The following is a 22,356-nucleotide window of genomic DNA, read 5'->3' on the forward strand; positions in this document are numbered from 1 at the left end:
TCTTCTGTGCTCAGCTTTCTTTATAGTCCAACTCTCACATCCATACATGACCACTGGAAAAAGCATAGCCTTGACTAGACGGACCTTTGTTGGCAAAGTAATGTCTCTGCTTTTAAATATGCTGTCTAGGTTGGTCATAACTTTCCTTCCAAAGAGTAAGCGTCTTTTAATTTCATGGCTGCAATCACCATCTGCAGTGATTTTAGAAAATGTTTTAAAAATAAAATATTTCTAAGAGTCCTGATTGCCTCTCTTCTCCAATAAATGTTGAACAAGAGGCTACCAGTAACTATAAGACACAAGCAAATACAAATACAGGGGGTTCCAAAGTCTTAGTGAAGTTCTGAACTTTTATAAACATGGGAGTACAAATGTTACAAATTTACAAACATATCATTTGAAAGGTTAATTATTTATATTGCTCTTGTATTAAGTTTGAAGAATAAATTTTTAATTTCAAGTTTTTGTTTCAGTCACTCTGCAGATGAAATTTTTTAAATAATAAAATTTTGTTATTCAAGATTCACAATTCTAAACGAGCACAAACAAAATGGAAATAAATTTTCAAATGATGTCTCTCTCTTACATTCATAAGCATTTATACTTCTGGAGTTTCTGAAACCTTAAAAGTTCACTCAGACTTTTGGGATACCCTATTATTAATTCACTTTTTTTCTTTTATGAGTCCTTTTCTCCAGTATGATCATATAATTTTTGTTTTCATGGTAGGAAATATTTGTTTTTCAGTTCTGAACGTAGCACATTCCAGCAGGTAGATTTTGTAGTTTCCCTTTAAAAGCCATTGTTCAGCAACAGCCCTGAAGGACAAACCAGACTTTGTCTCTTTCTATAACACATCAAAGTGTATATCTATTAGAATTCCTCTCATACTCATCACCATACTGTAACCCTGGGACTTCACTGAATTTGTTTACATTTTATCTGTAACTATCACAGAGGGCCCAGTTAAAATCTAGGTAAAGAAAGAAAATGTGAGGTTTCTTCCTTAAAGAATATTGCAAAACAGAAATCAAAGGCACAATTTTACTCCTCAATCTGTGCAATCTAATTTAGTTTACAATTAAAGAGTGATCTTGTCAAACTTTTAAATTTTATTAAATGTTTGTGGCAATGCATCGAATGAATCCCAGACCTATACAAATACACAGGCAGCTGTTTGTAATTTGCATTTTTATCAGTTTTGAAAGAGCACAATGTACTTCCTGCATCTTATTTTCAGAATTTGCATTTTATCATCTTTGGCTATCCAGTATATAGTATGGAGTACTTGAATATCTCATTCTTTGAATTTTCATTTTTGATTGTAAATCAGATGATTTCTGGCACTTTTCTCTTTTCTCATTTTTCTCTTCTCTCAACCTCCAGGTTTACTTGCTCCCATTTCTTCTTGGCTCTAATAATGAAACACAAAACATATTTCAGTTATTTTCTTTTTCAGCATTATTCAGGGTACAAACATTTTGCATTTCTTTTGTTAATTACGTCCCATAAATCTTAAGACAAAACAAAAACTAAGCTTGTTTTAATTCATAAATTTTCAGAACGCCATTCAAATTAATTCCATTTCTTTCCAAAGCTTGCTATGATTTGAATTTAGATGAAGGGGAGGATAGAAAGGAATAGAAATACTACTATACAGAAGGCTGCACCATGGGGCACCCAGAATGAAGAGAATGAACGTTGCCTTCTGTGCAGACAGGCACCTCCAGTCAACCAGCTATATCCCTATCGGAAAGGACATGTGGCCTCAAGGGAAGGCTGACAATGACATCTCTAATTGCCTTCAGCTCCTTTCCTCGATTCTCACAGACACACTTTCCTCTCCTCTTGCATTATCCTCAGAGCGTCCAAAAACATTTTCCCAAAGGGCTCCTCTCACCCATTTACACTTCCTCTGGCCTTGGCGCTCAGGTATTCCTCAGAGGAACAGACTAGTGGCAGCTCGTGTTTTCTGCCTCCTCTCTCCACAGGCCATCTGTCCACTGGGAAATGCTGCAATCTCTCCACTGTGCCCTAGCAGGAAGTGCAGGCGAGAAAACACAAACTAACCTTTCTCTCCCTATTCTGGGGAAAACAACAACTGCAAAGGGGAAGTGTTTAGGGGTTACACATTACCCAGCCAAACCTTAGGCAAATAAGAAAACTAACTTTATTTTGTTAGAAGCCTTTTTAATTTCTTGACTCTAAATTCCCATTCAGCCTGATGTCGAAAATTTATCTAGTCCTGTGCCTATAAACTTAGTCCAAATTCAGTGGTTCCACAGTTATTTCACATGTATCTTTCAATCACATTCAAATTTGAAACTCTTTCCCAGGTTGGTTTTGGTTTTGTTTTTTTTTTTTCCCTCCGTTACCTTCCTGCTGTTTATCCTAATTTCTAGGGTTGGGACTGGGCTTCCCAGCTTGTACTAATGGTAAAGAACCCACCCAGTCAGTGCAGGAAACATAAGAGATTTGGGTTTGATCCCTGGGTTGGGAAGACCCCCCAGAGGAGGGCATGGCAATCCACTCCAGTATTCTGGTAGGCTACAGTCCATAGGGTCGCAAAGAGTCAGACATGACTGAGGTGACTTAGCACACATGCATGCAGGGTTGGGACCGGGGAGAATGGCTGCTGCTGTGTGACCATTAGGAAAAGAATGTCATCTCAACAATCTTGGGTTTCAACAAGGTCTGGGTCCTATGCTGGGGAACAGTGCCCATATAACATAGTCTAAGGTTTCTCAAACTTTAATGTGTATCCTAATCACCTGGGGAATCTTGTTAAAATGCAGATACTGATTCAGTAAGTCTGAGATGGAGATTCCATATTTCTAACAAGCTCCCAAGTGATGTCATTGCTGGTGGCCCTCAGACCATCCTTCAAGTAACAAAGGTTTGATCAGTGAGTGATGGCCTGGTTTCTAATCAACTCCCTGGAAATCTGTTGTGATTCCAGCTGAGTCCTCCCCTGGAAGAGAACCCAATCACAAAGGCATCTTTCTGATGCTATCCCTTCAGTCCCAGCCAGGAGACTCTGTGTACACCCATGAGTCCTCTCTCCCAGAAACTCACTCTTACTTGAAACTCACAGGAATACGTAATGCCCTCCCAAGCAAACTTGGAGTTTGGCAATTTCAAGAGGCTCTGTCTCCAACCCTCTAGCATTAGACGGGCTTACCCTCCCTGCAACCACATCACCAGAGGGCATTGAGAAATTCTCTCCAAAGTTTTTCCCCCTAGGTTGCATCTGAGAAGTACACTGCAGGTCCTTTCTATGCTCTGATTCTTAAAAATTCAAGGGAAATTCTGTCATTGACTTTTCTACCCCTGGGCCCTGGCGGAGCTGGAGGTGGTGAAAGATGAGGCTCCACAAAGTTTCTGTTCTCTTGCTGTCTGTTTCACGTACCTTCCTCCATGCTCTCCAAAATTGAAAGAATAAAGCAGTTTTGTTAGCTTGCATTCCTGTCACATACAGGGATGGTACGTGTTTCATATTCCGAAGTGACCCCTCTTCCCTCCCAAACCTTTGGTGATTCATGTTTAACTATGTAGGTGAAGGCTGTCGGAATACAGGAGCTGTCCCTGGGACAGGGGTGGAAACATCCCACCCACAAGGAAATCATGGGAGAAAAAGACATGGCTTAACAATTGGTAGTTTTATTTAGGATTTTCACCGGCTTTTCACCTCTTTCCTCACAAAATTAAGTGCAGCCCACATGAGCTTAAGATGAAATATAAACAAATAGCACTGCAGTAGCATTCTCTTGTAGTAACATATGCAGAGACGGGAAAAAAAGAAAAGCGATTGACTCCAGTATAAATATATTTGAAAGTGTTAGTTGCTCAGTCGTGTCCAACTCTTTGTGACCCCACTGACTGCAGCCTGCCAGCCTCCTCCATCCATGGAATTTTCCAGGCAAGAATACTGGAGTGGGTAGCCATTCACTTCTTCAGGGGATCTTCCCAACCCAGGGATCAAACCTAGGTCTCCTGCATCACAGGCAGATTTTTTTTTACCGTCTGAGCCACTAGGGAAGACCTATAAATATATATACAGGTCTACATACTGCATCACAGTTGTAGTGAAGAGTTTATAGGGAAATACTGCTTTAGAAGATCCTGGCTCTTTATTTTGGGAAGTGTACAGTTTCTAGTCTGGATGTATTCTGATTATTCTGGGAATCTCTTGTATAAGGTTTTATGAATTTCAGATGATTCTGAAAGTTCTAGGCTACTGATTTAGGTAGGAACTCTCTACCTAGGAGTTTTTCTGAAAGTTTCATGTTTCTAAGAAGTAACTGAAACCAGTTTATCCTGTGTGATCTTTCAAACCTACTGAGCAAGCCTCAGAATAAGCTGGGGTAAGACACCAAGCTTTTTAGTAAAAGAACCACATCTGGAACCCGAGGTTGGAGCTTCTATAAACCTTTACCCTCAGGAGGTCCCCAGAATCCCTACACCCTCCCAGGGAAAAGAGCACAAAACAGAGACCATAGTCACTTTGAACCTCCCAGGCTGGAAACTACAACTTAGGTGCCCTGTCAGCCTGCACTAGCCATTATGTACTCACTAGCCAGGATATAGTAGGGTTTTAATATTTTGTGTCAAAATATGGTCTTATATATTGCTTTGTAGTTCAACAAAGAATGCATCTTAACAGATTATATAATTGCTGAAACTACTATGCTTCTGGCTAAGGAGAGAAATATATCAAAAGACTTCTGATAAAATAAAAATAAGCAAAGAAAAACCTAATTTAAAAAAAGGTAAAATTAAACCAACACAGCATTGTAAAGCAATTATCCTCCAATTAAATACATAAATAAAAGGCAAAAAAAATTGCTAGTAGATGAGATCTCTTCTAAACTCCAAGTAATTATATTCATATATATCATGAAAATTTTCTAAAATATGTTCCTTGAGCTTAAAACTTGTCATTCATTTTAGAATTATATGATACATTGAAACCACTAGTAAATATTTACCTGTATATATCTTTTCATTTTTTGAATACGTTTTTGAAAAAGGAATTCTTTTTTGCCATGCTGAACCATTATATGATGTTGACATATATTTATCTGAGAGAAAAAGGAAACAGGAATTAAATATTTTATAATGTTAAAATCATATTCCAGGCGTATTTCAAAGTTATTATTCTCAGAGGTGAAGCTAGTCTCTAAGTAATTCATTTTACCATTTCAAGGGTAAGGAATCAGGGATACAAGTAAGCTTACTAAGACCATTTAAGTTATCAATGACCGTGGTTACACATCTCTTAATTGGCTGTTCAGTTCCTCAAATAAGAATTGCTCCCACGAGGCTAAGCTAAAGTATGATATATGTACGTGATCAAAATATTTCATTGTCTGGCTTTCCTGTGATTTTACATATAATTCTGCTAATATTTGCAGAACTAAAGAAAGGAAGGAGAGAAGGAAAGAAGGAAAGGAAGGTCTGAGGCCCCCCAAATACAAATCTAGACAATCGCATCTAACTGTCCGGTAGTCACTGTATTCTTCACAAATGTCCACTCACAGTAAAATAATAATAAAATGATAATAGAAGTAAAGGGCTTTATTCTTGCCTGGGAAATCCTATGGACAGAGGAGCTTGGCAGGCTACAGTCCATGCTGCTGCTACTGCTGCTAAATCGCTTCAGTCGTGTCCGACTCCCAGCGACCCCATGGACTGCAGCCTACCAGGCTCCTCCATCCATGGGATTTTCCAGGCAAGAGTACTGGAGTGGGGTGCCATTGCCTTCTCCGATGGGGTCGCAAAAAGAGTTGGACATGACTTTGCAACTAAACAACAACAACAGTAGTAAATATAAATAAAATCATGTATATAAATCCATACAGATTCTATTTGAAAACAAACAGAAGAAAAATAATTTAAAAGCTAGCTTCTATGTAAATTGTAAAAGAAGGACCAAAGATAGACACAGAGTTTTTTACTTATGCTTCAAGAAGTATACAACAATCAGAATTCCACTGACTAGAGGCAAAAACAGGCAAATACAAACAAAATTACAGGGAGTTGAGTGACCTTTTGTTAAATTGAGAGAATCAAAAGCCAGCTTTAAAAGAACCAAATTCATCTGAGACAAGGGATTAAAAAATAAATCTGGTTCCCTCCTCCCTCAGGGCCTTGTACTTCCTGACACATACACTATGACTTGGCCTGTTACATGATGGAATGATTTAAAAGCAGTCTGGACATGGATGGGAGAGATGAGCGGTTGTCAAAAATACTGCAGTTAACCCCCAAACTAACCTTTTCAGAAAGTAATCATGAAGGCCTAAAGAAAAACCAAGGCAGTAGCCAAAAAGTGATAACAGAACAATGCAGCTGGTGGAACAAGAAAATGTCAACCATTCAAAAACAATCCTCAAGAGTGAAATAAAGCCATCCAGGGGGAACAAAGTGCAGTGCTCTGAGACAAAACTCTAGAGAGGGTCAGTGACAAGCTATCTGCACCTAACACGTTCTCTCCAATGTCCTTTAAACCATGTGTACTCCTACACATGGACAAAATCCTCTCACTAGTTTTCTAAGATGTTATGGTGGTGATGGCCTGGAAAGAGAAGGGGGTGGGGAGTGGCTAAGATTAGCTGGACCATCAGGACATCCCACAGGGATGCAAATCACAGACATGAATCAACAGTTATGTAAGTGTAGAACCTCACCTGAACAGAGCTTGAATTTGGGTTCCTTGTTAACATCAGCTTTATTGTAGGACCCGTGTGGAGGCCTGCCGTGAGGAGGTGCATTCAATGAGACAGTTCTGACAGCATCTCTCTGAACATGGATATAGGATGCATTCTCAGAATTTTTGTTTTTATTATTCCGATGGTAACTCATTTTATTTTTGGGATTTGAAGCCTGTACTGCTATAATAAAGGAAAGGGGAAAGGGAACAAGGGATGAAGCAAGCTGGTTTCACACCTGTAATTAATGCACTGCGCTTTAAATGTTTAATAGCACGATGGAAGATAATGTAAGCTGAAAGAACTAGGTTTATAGGAATTGACATCTCAAATACATGGTGCATGATACTGCCTTGTTTGTTGGCTAGAAAATATTATTTAATCTATTTTCAAATTATAATTCAGGAATACCAAATATAGAGACACTTTACCTCTCTGCATCCCTGGGCCAGGAAAGTTCTTTGGTTCGTCATATATCCATTTTCTTTTTTTCACACCTTTAAAATGAGGCTTCATCACTGGATGGACATCATTCACTTAAAGAAGTTACAAATTTTTACAGTTTTTAAGGAGATGCTTTCATCTGAAAATTACTGTAGGTACTAATTACATATCTGTGCATTCACATGTCAAGCAAGGAGGAAAAAAATGTACCACCCTAATACTTTACTTTCTAGAACAAAGGGTGATTTATTTTTAAGTACCAAAAAGATTCTATCTTGATTTTTCTCATCAAATTGATTGATGAGAAAACTTTCAATAAGTAACATTCCTTTGGAGGAAAGATGCTTTTCGTCCAAAGGAATATGTGGATCCTTTTAAAAGAACATAAAATTACAATCCAAATATAATTATATATCTCATTATAATGTTATTTTTAGTAGTTTTAGAATTGTCATTATGAACATAAATCTTCCTTTACTTTTTAAGCCAAAACTACTACTTCTTAAGAAGTTGGATTAGTGTAAAATACTTTTAGTGAATATTACCTTATTGTTCTAAGCTGGGGTCATGGATAGTTTGGTGAAACAAGACTCAATAATCAAAATTTGTAAGTGCTAATATTACTAAGTTATTCACTTCTTGCTTGCTTGTTTTAACACGGAAAATTTTATGTGCAGGCTCAATTTTCCAAGAATTTCTAAGGTACATTTCTCCAGAGTAAAAATGAATATCAAAATCACTATGTAGATTGCATTAGCTCTCTATAGTGGGCTAATAAATCTCTCTTTGCCCTAGCTCCCATCTTCAGCTTAAGCAGGAAGCGTTCAGTGAAGCCCTGATTCACTGCCTCCTCTCCAAACATCATGCTCCATCCTTACTCGCATGCTCCCCTTCCTAGAATTTGGAAACTATATTTTTCACAAGTGTCACTGAACTAAGCTCCTCTGAGGTAAACCATGGTTCTCTTCATTGCCCAGCTGGGGTTGAAGAATATTACAGGGGTTCAACAAATGAAATAGGAAGGAAGGAGGGAGGGAAAGAAGATTCATAAGTCTTGATTGTATCAAGAGAAGAGGCTTAGAGTACTAAATGGCAAGGAGAAGCAAAATCAAGAAAAATTAAAAAAAAAAGAAAGATAATTTAAAAAATATGTCAATGAATCCCACAACAGGTTAAATTTAAAATATCATACTAATGGATCTTCTAAGAATGTAGTATTATATTATCAATTTTAATACCTAAATTAAACTAATGGGAAAGTATTTAATTTACTAGGACCCACATCACAATTCATTGTCAGAGTTAGTAGAAGACTATTGTGTTTTTAATTCTTAATCTTGAATAATTTTCAAACCATCCTTTTTTCTTTCTTTTTAAAAATTCTATTTCAAATAAGCAAAACAAATCCATGATAAGACAAATATATCTAAGGCCAAAAAGTGATAGAGCTAATGTCTCACTTGAAGAAAGGTCCTCTCTGCACTTCATACTGATATTCTCAGTAGCATTTAATACATGCGTTGTAGGTACTAGTCGGGTAGTTAGGGAACGCTTTGGATGAGGGCTGTCCTTGTTATCTTTTAAAGCAAATTAAGAAAATAAAATGTCAGTATTAATAAAAAAAAAAGAAGTATTTCTGTTGGTATTTCACTTTGCAAGCATTATATGATGGGCATATATATGCCCATCTATGCTCTTTAAAAAATATATATGCATATTAATTTTTAGAACCCACCACTGAAATTCCCTAGTTAGCACATTGAGTCCTCCAAATCTGTCAGTATCAAAACATTAAAAATTTGAAATACAGCCATTATCTTCAATAGGTAAATATGTATTTGTGGCAATATTTTTAATACCTCCATACAAAAAAAATTGTTTTTAAAAAAAGGGTTATCAATTTTATATCAAATGTGCCAATTAAAAAAAATTACTGATTTCATTTACTTATTTGGCTGGCCTGGTCTTAGTAGCAGCACATGGGATCTTTGATGCAGCATATGGGATCTAGTTCCCTGACCAGGGTTTGAACCCAAGCCCCCTGCATTGGGAGCACGGAGTCTTAGCCATGGACCGTCTGGGAAGTTCCAAGCATGCCAATTTAAACCAAGGATGAAGAAATATCTGTAAAACACTTCACTTGTTCTAGGCTTTGGAGCAGAACAATCAAACAAAGCTTTCTACAATGATGGAAACATTCTGTGCCATCTGAAACGATAGCCACTGGTCACATGTGAATACCGAGCACATGCAATATGGCTAGTGCAACTGAAAAACTGAATTTTAAAATTGTATTTAATTTTGATTAACTTCAGTGTTAACAGCCACACGCGAATGATGGCTACTGTTATTTGTGAAGTTAGAGGTGTGTTTTTTGATGGACTGAACAAAAGAGAGGAGGAGAGATTTACCTATTCTTTTCCATAGGAAGAGTTTGATCACGTGTCTTTCCCTGTCTTTGAGAATATTTATTTAATGATGGAGAAGACAGTAGATAAAATTGGTTAACACGTATATGGAGAATAGGTGAAGTCCTCTAATTACAGGACAGCTATTCTGTCTGTGGCTTAGAGAGCTGCCCAGCCAAGGTCCCAGCTGGGGGATTCTTAGCAAGGTAGAGGCAGCATAAACCTATAGAAAATGTACAATATTAACATGTCTCTGGATTATTCTCAGACTACAGTTAGTAATAATCCTAAAGCGGGAAGTCAGCATGAGATTAGTACTCTTCTCAGTATATATATCTTCACAAAAGCTTTCTAAGAAAATTCAATCACACTGAATATTAGAAGCTGGGAGAAAAAAAAAAAAAAAAACTAAAGAGAGCTGGATATTACCATTGGAGAGAACCAATGACTTTAGAGCCAGGAGGACTCTCAGCAATTGTGTAGTCCAACAGGCTAGTTTCTCCCATAAGGAAACTGAAGGTAAGAAAGATAAAGCTCTACAGGAGAATAATTAGTGACAGAGCCAGGACTGGATACGGAGGGACCCTGACTCCTATCCAGTATATTTTGGTGTGTATTTTTATTTATTACCTTGTCTCTTGTATTGGTTTCTACAACTGTATAACACAATCAAATTTTACGTTTGTTACTTATTTATACAAATCACAAATGGATCAAAATATAGACTGGCTCATTACCTTTAGCATTTGAACATTTTGATATGGTGCTTTCTTTCTCTTCAGTTAAAACTTCATTTTCATCTACTCCAAGAAATATGATTCTCTGTGGAACGTAGCAGTCACCTCCTAGGACAATAACTTACTGTCAGTGGCAACAATGGCAAACAATTGTACAAAGCTATCTTTCAATACAGCATACTCCTCCTCTGAAACACTATTTAAATACCTCTCAGTGATACTATTGCCATCTCTATACATAGCATATATGTTTTGATTAATATATATGTATATGAATATTCAGTATGTACACTTACAGGTAATTGTCAGAAAATTCAGTCAACACAGTTTTCCATCTAACAATCTTTACCACACTTTGCTATGCTATACTAAGTCACTTCAGTCGTGTCCGACTCTGTGCGACCCCATAGATGGCAGCCCACCAGGCTCCCCCGTCCCTGGGATTCTCAAGGCAAGAACACTGGAGTGGGTTGCCATTTCCTTCTCCAATGCATGAAAGTGAAAAGAGAAAGTTAAGTCGCTCAGTCGTGTCCGACTCTTCTCGACCCCATGGACTGCAGCCTACCAGGCTCCTCCATCCACGGGATTTTCCAGGCAAGAGTACTGGAGTGGGGTACCATTGCCTTCTCCGTTACCACACTTTAGAGATACTCAATAAATATAATTGCTTTCCATATAATATCCTCAAGTGTATGAAAGCAGTTTTCATATTCCCTAAAGATCTATTTTCCAGGAAAAATATCCACAGGTGCTTTAAAATGTACTTAAATACTTAATTTCAGATCTTCACCATACAAGTTTCTGTTTCTTAACATAGAATATTTGTTTTCAAGTAACCTTGTTTAAAAATAATTCTCAAATATGGACTACCCTGTATAGAAATCAGTGGAACTAATACAATAATAGATGACATTTATACAGCATCTTTCTAAATGTCAGATAGTCTACTGAATATTTTAAATGACTTGTTGCATTTAATTATTTTTCTTTAGTACTCCTAATAATGCAATGTAAGTTTATCTTAGCTATCTGGTAGCTGACACAAGTTACTTAATCATTTGGAAACTTTGTGGCCAACAAAAGCATTTATTTTTCCCTCACAATCTGTATCATATCAAGTCTTTCCCAACTTGAAGAAAACCTACCAGTTAGGTCTTGGACTTAACTGCAAGAGGCTACGTTTATCACAGTTTGCCTTTGCCTCTTTACATTCGACTCACTGTCCCAGCATGTTAGCTTCCGGTCACCTGTGCATTTTATAAACAACGTCTCTATACATGTAATCGCCGTTCAACTGTTTAAACACAAAGCCATTTGTTCCACAAATATTTACAAAGTGTACTGCATGTGCCAGGAATTCTACTGCAGAGAGCAACTGATTATACACAATTCCTGGCCTCAAGGAGCTTATCCAAAGTCAGTGATAAAATATCAAAAAGACGTTGATGAAACAAGTTGCTTATGAGAGAAAAAACTCAGAACTATGTATTTTATGGTGATATACTCAGAATCAATCAGTAATAAATTAACTAACCTCCATTTTCAAAAGCAGCAATGTCAGTCCTTGGTTTCCTGTCCAATGATGCTTTTATTTCACCTTGCCTTTCAAATAGGCTGAATTTTGTTGGAACTGTCAGACCATCCCCTAAAAATTTAAAAAAAAAAGAAATCACTCAAGAAACCATTAGGTGCTTATCTAAGTTTCTGATAGAATTTATGATGATAGTAAAGAATCTAAAAGTTAATCGAAGTATTGTTTGTCTAGTGATTTCATGAACAATAAAATTATAATTATATACATTTTAAGCCAACTTATAATAATCAGGAAAGCAGAAGGGAAGTTTATTTTCTTATGTGGATAACGTAACAAGTGGCAGTTAAAAAATGTGAGCAATCTAATGCTATAGTGTATATATATTTAATTTAGTTGATGTGACATATAATGAATTTTATAATATTTCTTTTGTTTTTATCTACTCACCATGAATAAACTGAGTAAAATGTATTAGGATCTACTTCCTGGTGGCTCAGACGGTAAAGCGTCTGTCTACAATGTGAGAGACCTGGGTTCAATCCCTGGGTTGGGAAGATTCCCTGGAGAAAGAAATGGCAACCCACTCCAGTACTCTTGCCTTGAAAATCCCACAGACGGAGGAGCTTGGTGCTGGCTACTGTCCATGAGGTTGCAAAGAGTCAGGCACGACTAAACAACTTCACTTCACTCACTTCACTGATTGAAAAATGCTAATTATACTGATAATTAAAGTCTCTCCATTCTCTTTATATATTTTTAGATAATTTTCTCCTAAAATAAAATATTAAAAGGAGAATAAAGGAGCTATGGTAATCTGATATAACTTGTGATTCTGAACTGGATTCTAAATAAGGTAGATTTCATTTTAGTATAAAGAACATTAATGGCACAATTAGTGAAACTTTTTTTTAGGTTTGTAAATAATATCACTAGTAATCTTCTGATATTGGTATTTATACCACATTTGTGTGAGAGTTATGTATGCCTGCAACTTACTCTCAAACAATTTGAAAAAAAAATAACAACAATGTGTATATTGAGAGAGAGAGAGGAAGGGAATGAAAAAATCAAATGTGTAAAGTGCCAATATTTGGGGAAATCTGGGTAAAGAAGGTTCATGAATTAACTGGAATTATTTAAAAATAAAAAGCTTTTTAAAACCATAATATAAAGTGAAAACGCATTTAACTGTCTTTCTATCTGACATTTTTAATATTCATTGCTAACATGTTTGCCCTTGTTTTGTTTTTCTTGTCTGTGTCATTTCCTTCTCCAGGGGATCTCCACTCCCCAGGGATCAAGCTCATGTCTCCCGTGTGCCCCGCGTTGGCAGGCAGGTTCTTTACCACTGGCACCACCTGGGAAGCCCTTGTCTGTGTAATTCGGACAATCTGTCCTTCACTGGATGGCCCCCACCTATCAGCTTGGGTTTTTCGACTGTTCTACCGTTTGACAGTATGTTGCTGCCACCTACTGCCATATATGTTTAAATGGCTTGCCACACATACTTGCAAGACAGACATTCTACTCTTTATCTTATATTCATCTTGATCCTGGGAATCTTTTCCAACTATTTTTTTGGTACCTAAGAGGAGGAAAGAATTCTGATTTCGCTTACTGCTATAAAGGTTTTTTTGTTTAAGCTCATCCCAGAGGCAAGAAAACTACTTAAACCCATGGCATCCATGGATTTTTCTCTGAGTTCCTTGTTTTATATCCAGAAAATAGTGTTCTTTTTATCTTGCCTTCAAGAGCAAAACATTCACCAACAGAAAAGTCAGATTCACCAGAACATAAGACCCATAAAAGGCACAGCCTTATATTTATTCACCTGTGTTGCCCTTGAAATTGGCTGGTACACAGGAAGCACTCATTCAATGAACAAATATACCCTTGTCCTGCCACTAACATTATTCCGTGATCTCCCTTTTGTCCTTCTAGGGCTAAGTTGTCCATTCTACTTATGAAAAAAAAAATCTACATTTGTTTTACAGGGAGATTTATTTTCATAGACAAATGAAGTGGTAAAACCAAGTTATTTACAGAATGACTGCATGGGGTATGTAGTGTCACCATGGTTTATGTAGTCTATTCATTCTGTGGTTCCTCTGGGAAAATATGATTACATTAATAGCAGCTTTTCATATTAAATTTAGGTTATGCAATAAAATCACTTCCTTCTCACTCTCAATTCTGATGTATTATTTGTCATTTAACTCCAGTGCACACTTAATAATCCACAGCCTATCACACCAAGTATTCACCACCTTGAAAAGCTTCCTTTTCATTCCTTACCTTCTTGCAATTCACTGCCACTTTCCAAAGACTTTTCTATCTCTTTTTCCACTATAGAGGCTATGCTTTTAGATGATGAAATATCTGAAGGAGTATGAACTCTGTAGTATTCACCTAATCTCCCACAAGAAAATCAATGGTTAGTGCACTTCTCACATCAAATATTAGAAAATATACAAATGTTTGATTTCTTACCAGATTTATAACACATCTCCTTTATTGCTCTTTTTTCTTCAATTTCTTCAGGAGTCTTTGTCCATAAACTAGAAGCATCTATAGGATATATTTTTTTTAAATTAAATTGTCCCAAAGCCAAATAATCTGAAAATTTATAAACCAGAATGAAAAATCCCACACATTGTCCTCATAAATGGATTACTGTTTTAAAAATATTTAAAGTCAATAATTTGTGTACTAACAAATGTTTCTTATTGCTATATTTTATGTTTTAGAAAGAATCAGTCAAGAGAAATATGACTGTACATTATATGTGTCTTGAGAGGCTGGACATATAGGTTCACATTTGAGATTATGTTTGTCTGGAGAAGGAGGATATTGGGATAGGAGACAGAGCTAAACAGCAGAAAGTGGCACATCTCCTTTTTCCTATTCTTCCTCAAAGTTAGTTTTAAAATTAAAGGATAATGAGTGGGTTGTAATATATCCTCCTGAGGTTTCAGGGGGTTCTGACTCTAGATCAGAGGTGGAATTCCCTATTAATTATCTTTCTGTAGTAAGATAGCTACAGAAAAAAATGTAACATTTCAGTCTTTTCAATGTGCCCACATTCTGAGTCTCCATACAATGACAAATTCCAGGGCAGAGATAGACTTAGTTTATTTCTCTGGATGTTTAACTTGTTTGTACATACTTATTGGTACTGCAGTGCTGTGGTGATATGGGAGGAATAAGATGGACTACAGTGTAAGACCTGGGTTCTAGTCTTCTTTATACTGGCAAGGATTACTGGGATAATGCAGATGATAATGCTTTACACATTACAAACTACTCTATTGATCTCTATAGCTCCAAGGATTAAATGTGAGACAGATAGATTGACACTTATGTATATCAATGTTGTTACATATAAACAGACAATGTTATATATAAATTTATATGATTATATAAATCATAGTATCAATGTTAATTTATACACAAATAAAACATGTTATTAGTATACTTACAAGCAACTGTGCATATTTAAACATGAGATCTGTCTTCTAGCCATCATACAACAAAAAACTTTCAATCCAAACAATCATAAATATATGTGTAGATGTCGAACAAATTAGAACATAATGAATTTAATATATTTAATAAAATTAAAGCTATTTTCTCACCAAAATATGTCTTATATATTATAAACTTCTAAAAGTTAAACAAGTATGCAGAAAATATCATGAAGTTTTTGAATGTGCACTGTAAATGTGACAAAAGGTTTATTCACCATTTTGTTCACCTTCTTCCTCCTCCTCTTCCTCAAAGTTAGTTTTTAAAACTAAAGGATGGTGAATGGGTCGTGATATATTCTCCTGAGGTTTTAGAGGTTCCTGACTCTGGGTTGGGGGTGGAATTCCTTCCTGAGTTTCTTTCTGTAGAATGATATCTATAGAGAAAAGGCAACATTTTAGTCTTCAAGATATACCTTTTGGCACATGTTCAATGATTAACTATTGTCCTCTTGATTAACTGCATACTTTTGTTAAAAGACGTCTCGTTTCTAGAAAGGTTATTAAACTAACTTATAAAAATCAGCATTTTGCTGGTAAGATGTGGAAAATGTGCTAATTCATAGACTTTAGATAGTAATTATAACCACATTTGGGTATATATCATACTTTGGTATAAACACAAAGTGATCACAAGCATTACTGTATTCTTCGATTACATCTATGGGATAAGAATAACTTAGTTAATCACATTATGACTATTTAACAAAGGTAAACTCATATAAGACATAACTTATAATGTCAGAGTATACACGTTTAAAGCGGGGGGGGGGGAATCCAGAGGTTCTAATTTTCTGTGGTTGGGGGTTGATGACTTGGAAGTAAGAATAATACCTTCAGATTTCTCTATTGGCTCCACATAGGTCAGACTGAACAAAGCTCTAGGTCATATTTAAATGTTCTGTAACCTTCAAAACTAACCAGCAAATAATAGAAAAAGCTAGTGAACACATACATCTTTGATCGTTACTTATTCAAGTCTCTTTATTTTTCAAGCCAATAGTTATCAAATCTGGCTAAATATCAGAATCAACTGAAGAAATTATTCAAATCATCTTTTCTATCTCTGTTTTCCAAACTTCTGATTCTGAAGGTTGAGATTAAAGCCTGGAAATCTGATGGTATTTTTCAAATGTCTCAGATAACTGCAAAATCAGTCAAGACTGGAAACCAATGCCCCAAATCAAGGATCATCTACCTGGGGTCCAGGGTCATGGGAAGCCTTTTAGCGGTTTTGCCACCAGAATAATTTGAAAGCCTGTCAGGCTCCCCTGTCCATGGAATTATTCCAGGTAAGGATACTGGAGTGGGTAGCCTTTCCCTTCTCCAGGGGATCTTTGTAACCCAGGGATCGAACCCAGGTCTCCCACACTGTAGGCAGATTCTTACCATCTGAGCCACCAGGGAAGCCCTGAAAGCAATCAATTGTATTCCAAATTCTTAATTTCTACATCTATTTCACCTAAAATTGCCCGAGAACAGGCCTCAGTCCATAATAGCCTTTTCTCTACTTTACAAAATAAAGGTGGACAGGAAAGCCTGGCATGCTGCAGTGCATGGGGTCACAAAAAGCTGGAACTGACCTAGCAACTGAACAACAACCCTTTACTCATGCCAACATTTTCTATATAGCACATTGCCCAAAAGAGAAATCCTCTTTTGCTGAATAATCAAACCACCAGGAACCCATAAGGCTTTTTCCATCACCTTGACTTATACACACTCCTAGAAAAGGTTGTAATAGGCAGAATAATGCCCTCCCAAAGATGTCCAAGTTTTTATTGCTGAAACCTGTGTACACACTAGGTTATACAGGAAGGAGGAATTAAGACAGCTAATCAGCCAACCTCAATATTAGCAAATTATCCTTGATTATTCAGGTGGTCCTTTGGAAATAGACAAGTTGCAGAGGAACAGGTGTGACAGTGGAAGCTAGGTCAGAGTAATGCAGTATCAGAAGGACTTGACTACCCATTGCTGATTCTGAACTTCAAGAAAGGGTACGTGAACCAAGAAATAATGAAGACCTCTAGAAACTGGAAAAGATAAGTAAACAGGTTCTCCCTCAGAATCTCCAGAAGGAATGCAGCCCTGGAGACACCTTAATTTTAATTCAGAGAGATTTCATCGAATTCCTAAACTACAAGCTAATAGAATTGAGTTGTTGAAGCCACTTGGTTAGGGGTAATTTGTTACAGCAGTAACAGGAAACAAATACACATGGGATTAGAAAAAGTGCTACTGGGGTTTACATTGGAATGGTCTGAATTCACATGCATGATAGAGTATGTCGGTAGTTAAGAATTTTTATTGAAAATTTTTGCTTCCTTCACTTCTAGACTCTTGTTAAAGAATATGTCATTTTTGAAAAAAAGTCTCATGGCATCAGTGAAGAGAGAGCACTAGTTAGAAATTCTGAAGGAAAAAGATGGCTTTAAACAGAACTTTTCAGCTATTCTAAATACCTATTCCCAAGACTTGTCATTAGCTGCAAAGAAAAGCTTCACTGAACACTCAAAACAGTAAATGTTAGTCCCATTTTTTTAAAAGCTTTCTTGAGATTCACATACTATACAATTCACACATTTAAACATTTTTTTAGTATATTCATAGAGGTGTGCAAATATTGCCATGATCAATTTTAGGATATCTGATCCCCTCAAAAAAGAAACCCATACCTATTAGCAGTTACCGTTCATGTCTGCCCGATGTCTCCAGCTGTACAAACACTAGTATACTTTCTGTTTCTATGGATTTGCCTGTTTTGGATATTTCATATAAATGAAATCATACAGTATGTAGTCCTTTGTACATGACTTCTTCAACTTACCATAGTGTTGTGCTTTTAAATTGTTTGTTTGGCCACACTTGCTCTTTGTTGCAGCATGAAGGATCGTTAGTTGCTGCATATGGGATCTAGTTCCCTGATCATGGATTAAACCTGGGTCCCCTGGATTGAGAGTGCTGGGTCTTAGCCACTGGACCACCAGGGAAGTCCTCTCACAGTGTTTTTTTAATAGTCAAATAATATTTCACTGTGTGCATATACCACAATTTTTCCATTCATCAAATGATGGACACTTGGTTTATTTCCACTTTTTTAGTTGTTTTAAATAATGTTAGTATGAATATTTATTGTTGTACAAGTTTCATTAGGACATATGTTTTCACATTTCTTGGATATACTTAGAAGTGAGTAAGTAGGACATATGGTGATTCTAGGGGCTTCCTAGGTGGCTCTAGTGGTAAAGAACCCACCTGCCAATTCAGGTGACATAAGAGACATGGGTTCGATCCCTGGGTCGGGAAGATCCCCTAGAGGAGGGCATGGAAACCTACTCCAGTATTCTTGCCTGGGGAATCTCATGGACAGAGGAACGTGGTGCGCTACAATACTTAGTCTCAGGAAGAGCTGTAATGACTGAAGCAACTTACATATGCACACTTAGTGATCTATGTTTACTCTTTTGAAGAACTGCCAAACTGTTTTCCAAAATTGCATCATCTACATTCCTATCTGAAATGTATGAAGATTCCAATATCTCCATATTCTTGTCAAATCTTCTTATTATCTATTTGATTAAACCATCTGAATAGATAGGAGTGATACCTCATGGTTTTGACTTACATTGATCTAATGGTGAGTTACAATGAGCATCTTTGCATGAGCTTATTCAGTTCAGTTGCTCAGTTGTGTCCGACTTTTTGTGACCCAATGGACTGTAGCATGCCAGGCTTCCCCGTCCATCACCAACTCCGAGAGCTTACTCAAACTCATGTGCATGGAGTTGGTGATGTCATCCAACCATCTCATCCTCTGTTGTCCCCTTGACCTCCTGCCTTTAAACTTTCCCAGCATCAGGGTCTTTTCCAGTGAATCACTTCTTCACATCAGGTGGCCAAAGTATTGGAGTTTCAGCATCGGCATCGGTCCTTCCAATGAACATTCTGGACTGATTTATTTTAGGATTGTCTGGTTTGATCTCCTTGGTGTCCAAGGGACCCTCAAGAGTCTTTTCCAACACCGTATTCAAAAAGCATCAATTCTTCAGCGCTCAGCTTTCTTTATGGTCCAACTCTTATATCCATACACGACAACTGGAAAACCATAGCTTTGACTAGACTGATCTTTGTTGATAAAGTAATGTCTTTGCTTTTTAGTATGCTGTCTAGGTTGGTCATAGCATTTCTTCAAAGGAGTAAGTGTCTTAATTTCATGGCTGCAGTCACCATCTGCAGTGATTTTGCAGTCAAAGAAAATAAAACTGTCACTGTTTCCCCATCAATTTGCCATGAAGTGATGGGACTAGATGTCATGATCTTAAAGTTTTTTGAATGTTAAGTTTTAAGCCAGCTTTTTTACTCTCCTCTTTCACTTTCATCAAAAGGCTCTTTAGTTCTTCTTCCCTTTCTGACGTAAGGGTGATGTCACTGGCATATCTTAAGTTATTGATATTTCTCCTGGCAATCTTGATCCAGCTTGTGCTTCATCCAGCCTGGCATTTTGCATGATATACTCTGCATATAAGTTAAATAAGCAAGGTGACAACAAACAGCTTTGAGGTACTCCTTTACCAATTTGGAACCAGTCTGTTGTCCCATGTCCAGTTCTAACTGTTGCTTCTTGACCTGTATACAGATTTCTCAGAGGGCAGGTAAGGTGGTCTGGCATTCCCATCTCTTGAAGAATTTCCCACAGTTTGTTGTGATCCACACAGTCATAGGCTTTAGTGTAGTCAATGAAGCAGAAGTAGGTATTTTTCTGGAATTTTCTTGCTTTTTCTATGATTCAACAGATGTTGGCAATTTGATCTCTGATTCCTCTGCCTTTTCTAAATACTTGAATATCTGGAAGTTCTTGGTTCATGTACTGTTGAAGCCTTGCTTGGAGAATTTTGAATATTACTTTGCTAGCATGTGAGATGAGTGCAATTGTGCAGTAGTATGAACATTCTTTGGAACATTCCTTTGTGATTGGAATGAAAATTTACATTTTTCAGTCCTGTGGCCACTGCTGAGTTTTCCAAATTTGCTGACATATTGAGTGCAGCACTTTAACAGAATCATCTTTTAGGATTTGGAATAGCTCAACTGGAATTCAACCACCACCTCCACTAGCTTTGTTTGTAGTGATGCTTCCTAAGGCCCACTTGACTTCGCATTCCAGGATGTCTGGCTCTTGGTGAGTGATCATACCATCTTGGTTATCTGGGTTTAAGATCTTTTTCGTATAGTTCTTCATGTATTTTTACCACCTCTTCTTATATCTTCTGCTTCTGTTAAGTCCATACCATTTTTGTCCTTTATTGTGCCCAACTTTGCATGAAATGTTCACTTGTTGTCTCTAATTTTCTTGAAGAGATCTCTAGTCTTTCCAAGTTTATTGTTTTTCTTTATTTCTTTGCACTGATCACTGAGGAAGGCTTTATCTCTCCCTCACTATTCTTTGGAACTCTGCATTCAGGTGTATATATCTTTTAGCCATTTTTATATCTTTGAGAAATGTATATTCAGATTCTTTCCCCATTTTCTAATGGAATTGTCTATATTACTGAGCTGCAAGAGTTCTTCATATATTCTGGATATAAAATGTTTATATAAAAGATATAAATATTTTCTCTCATTCTGTGGGTTGCATTTTTACTTTCTTGATATTCTTTGAAACACAAAAGGTTCTAATTTGATGAAATCCAATTAATTATTTTTCTGCTTGTTTGTTTTTTCTTTTGGTGTCATACTGCTACTGCTACTGCTAAGTCACTTCAGTCGTGTCCGACTCTGTGCCACCCCATAGACAGCAGCCCACCAGGCTCCACCATCCCTGGGATTCTCCAGACAAGAGTACTGGAGTGGGGTGCCATGTCCTCCTCCAATGCATGAAAGTGAAAAGTGAACGTGAAGTCGCTTAGTTGTATCCGACTCTTAGCGACCCCATGGACTTCAGCCTACCAGGCTCCTCCATCCATGGGATTTTCCAAGCAAGAGTACTGGAGTGGGGTGCCATTGCCCTCTCCGTTTGGTGTCATAACTAAGAATTGTTTGAGTAGTCTATAGTTTCTAATAAGAATTTTATAATTTTAGTTCATATTTAGGTCTTTGTGGCCTATTTTGATTTAATGTTCACAAGAGCAAGGTCTGTACTTACCAAAGCCTAAAAATAACCTAAATAGATGATAAATACTAAATTATTATTCAATAATAGTGGGATATGTAGATAAATTTTCTATATGTGATGCTTGTGTGTAGTGTGGTTAGGTATACGTGTGCTTAGCTGCATCCAACTCTTTGTGGCCCCGTGGACTATCAGACTCCTCTGTGCATGAGATTTTCCAGCAAAAATAATTGAGCAGCTTGCCATTTCCTACTCCAGGGGATCTTTCCAACCCAGGGATCAAACCTGCATCTCTGCATTGGTAGGTGGGACAAGCACCACTTCAGAAGCCCATGGTTATATCTGAGAGTGTTGTTAAACATAGGAGATCTATGTCAATGCATTTAGAGATAACGTGTCATGATATTTGCAACTAACATTTAAATGGTTCAAAAACAAGGACAGAAATATATGTTTGTACATTTTTTGTGTATATGTAAGTACAATAGAGGGAAAAGAGAAAATAAATTGATAAATTGGTGAATCCTGGTGAAAAGTACATGGTTGGGTGTTCATTGAAACTATTCTGAAACATTTTTGTAGGTTGAACATTTTTGAAATAAAAAGCTGGAGCTAGAAAAGTACACTGAAGGCTCAGCTCTAACACTCATGAATTTAACTGTTGGCTTAAGTGGTAATAGGAAATAGGAAAAGGAGTACGTCAAGGCTGTATATTGTCACCCTGCTTATTTAACTTATATGCAGAGTACATCATGAGAAACACTGGGCTGGATGAAGCACAAGCTGGAATCAAGATTACCGGGAGAAATATCAATAACCTCAGATATGCAGATGACACCACCCTTAAGGCAGAAAGTGAAGAGGAACTAAAGAGCCTCTTGATGAAA

The 22,356-nt window shown here is 37.0% G+C and overlaps 1 protein-coding gene across 1 annotated transcript in view; it reads right to left on the bottom strand.

The window, feature by feature from the left end:
• Window positions 1–1,388: 1,388 nt before the first annotated feature.
• Window positions 1,389–22,356, bottom strand: part of LOC104982616 (chromosome unknown open reading frame, human C12orf50) — a 29,038-nt gene continuing 8,070 nt past the window's right edge. The window contains exons 4-13 of the mRNA XM_010832045.1: window positions 15,576–15,734; window positions 14,324–14,401; window positions 14,129–14,242; window positions 11,834–11,944; window positions 10,289–10,407; window positions 8,615–8,723; window positions 7,142–7,246; window positions 6,690–6,893; window positions 4,989–5,081; window positions 1,389–1,414 (exon numbers count right to left, since the gene is read on the bottom strand). Coding sequence (XP_010830347.1) covers window positions 1,389–1,414; window positions 4,989–5,081; window positions 6,690–6,893; window positions 7,142–7,246; window positions 8,615–8,723; window positions 10,289–10,407; window positions 11,834–11,944; window positions 14,129–14,242; window positions 14,324–14,401; window positions 15,576–15,734 — 1,118 coding nt within the window. The remainder of the gene's footprint in view (window positions 1,415–4,988; window positions 5,082–6,689; window positions 6,894–7,141; window positions 7,247–8,614; window positions 8,724–10,288; window positions 10,408–11,833; window positions 11,945–14,128; window positions 14,243–14,323; window positions 14,402–15,575; window positions 15,735–22,356) is intronic.

This window comes from Bison bison, unplaced genomic scaffold (assembly GCF_000754665.1).
Source record: "Bison bison bison isolate TAMUID 2011002044 unplaced genomic scaffold, Bison_UMD1.0 scf7180017864535, whole genome shotgun sequence".
Classification (NCBI taxonomy): Eukaryota; Metazoa; Chordata; class Mammalia; order Artiodactyla; family Bovidae; genus Bison; species Bison bison.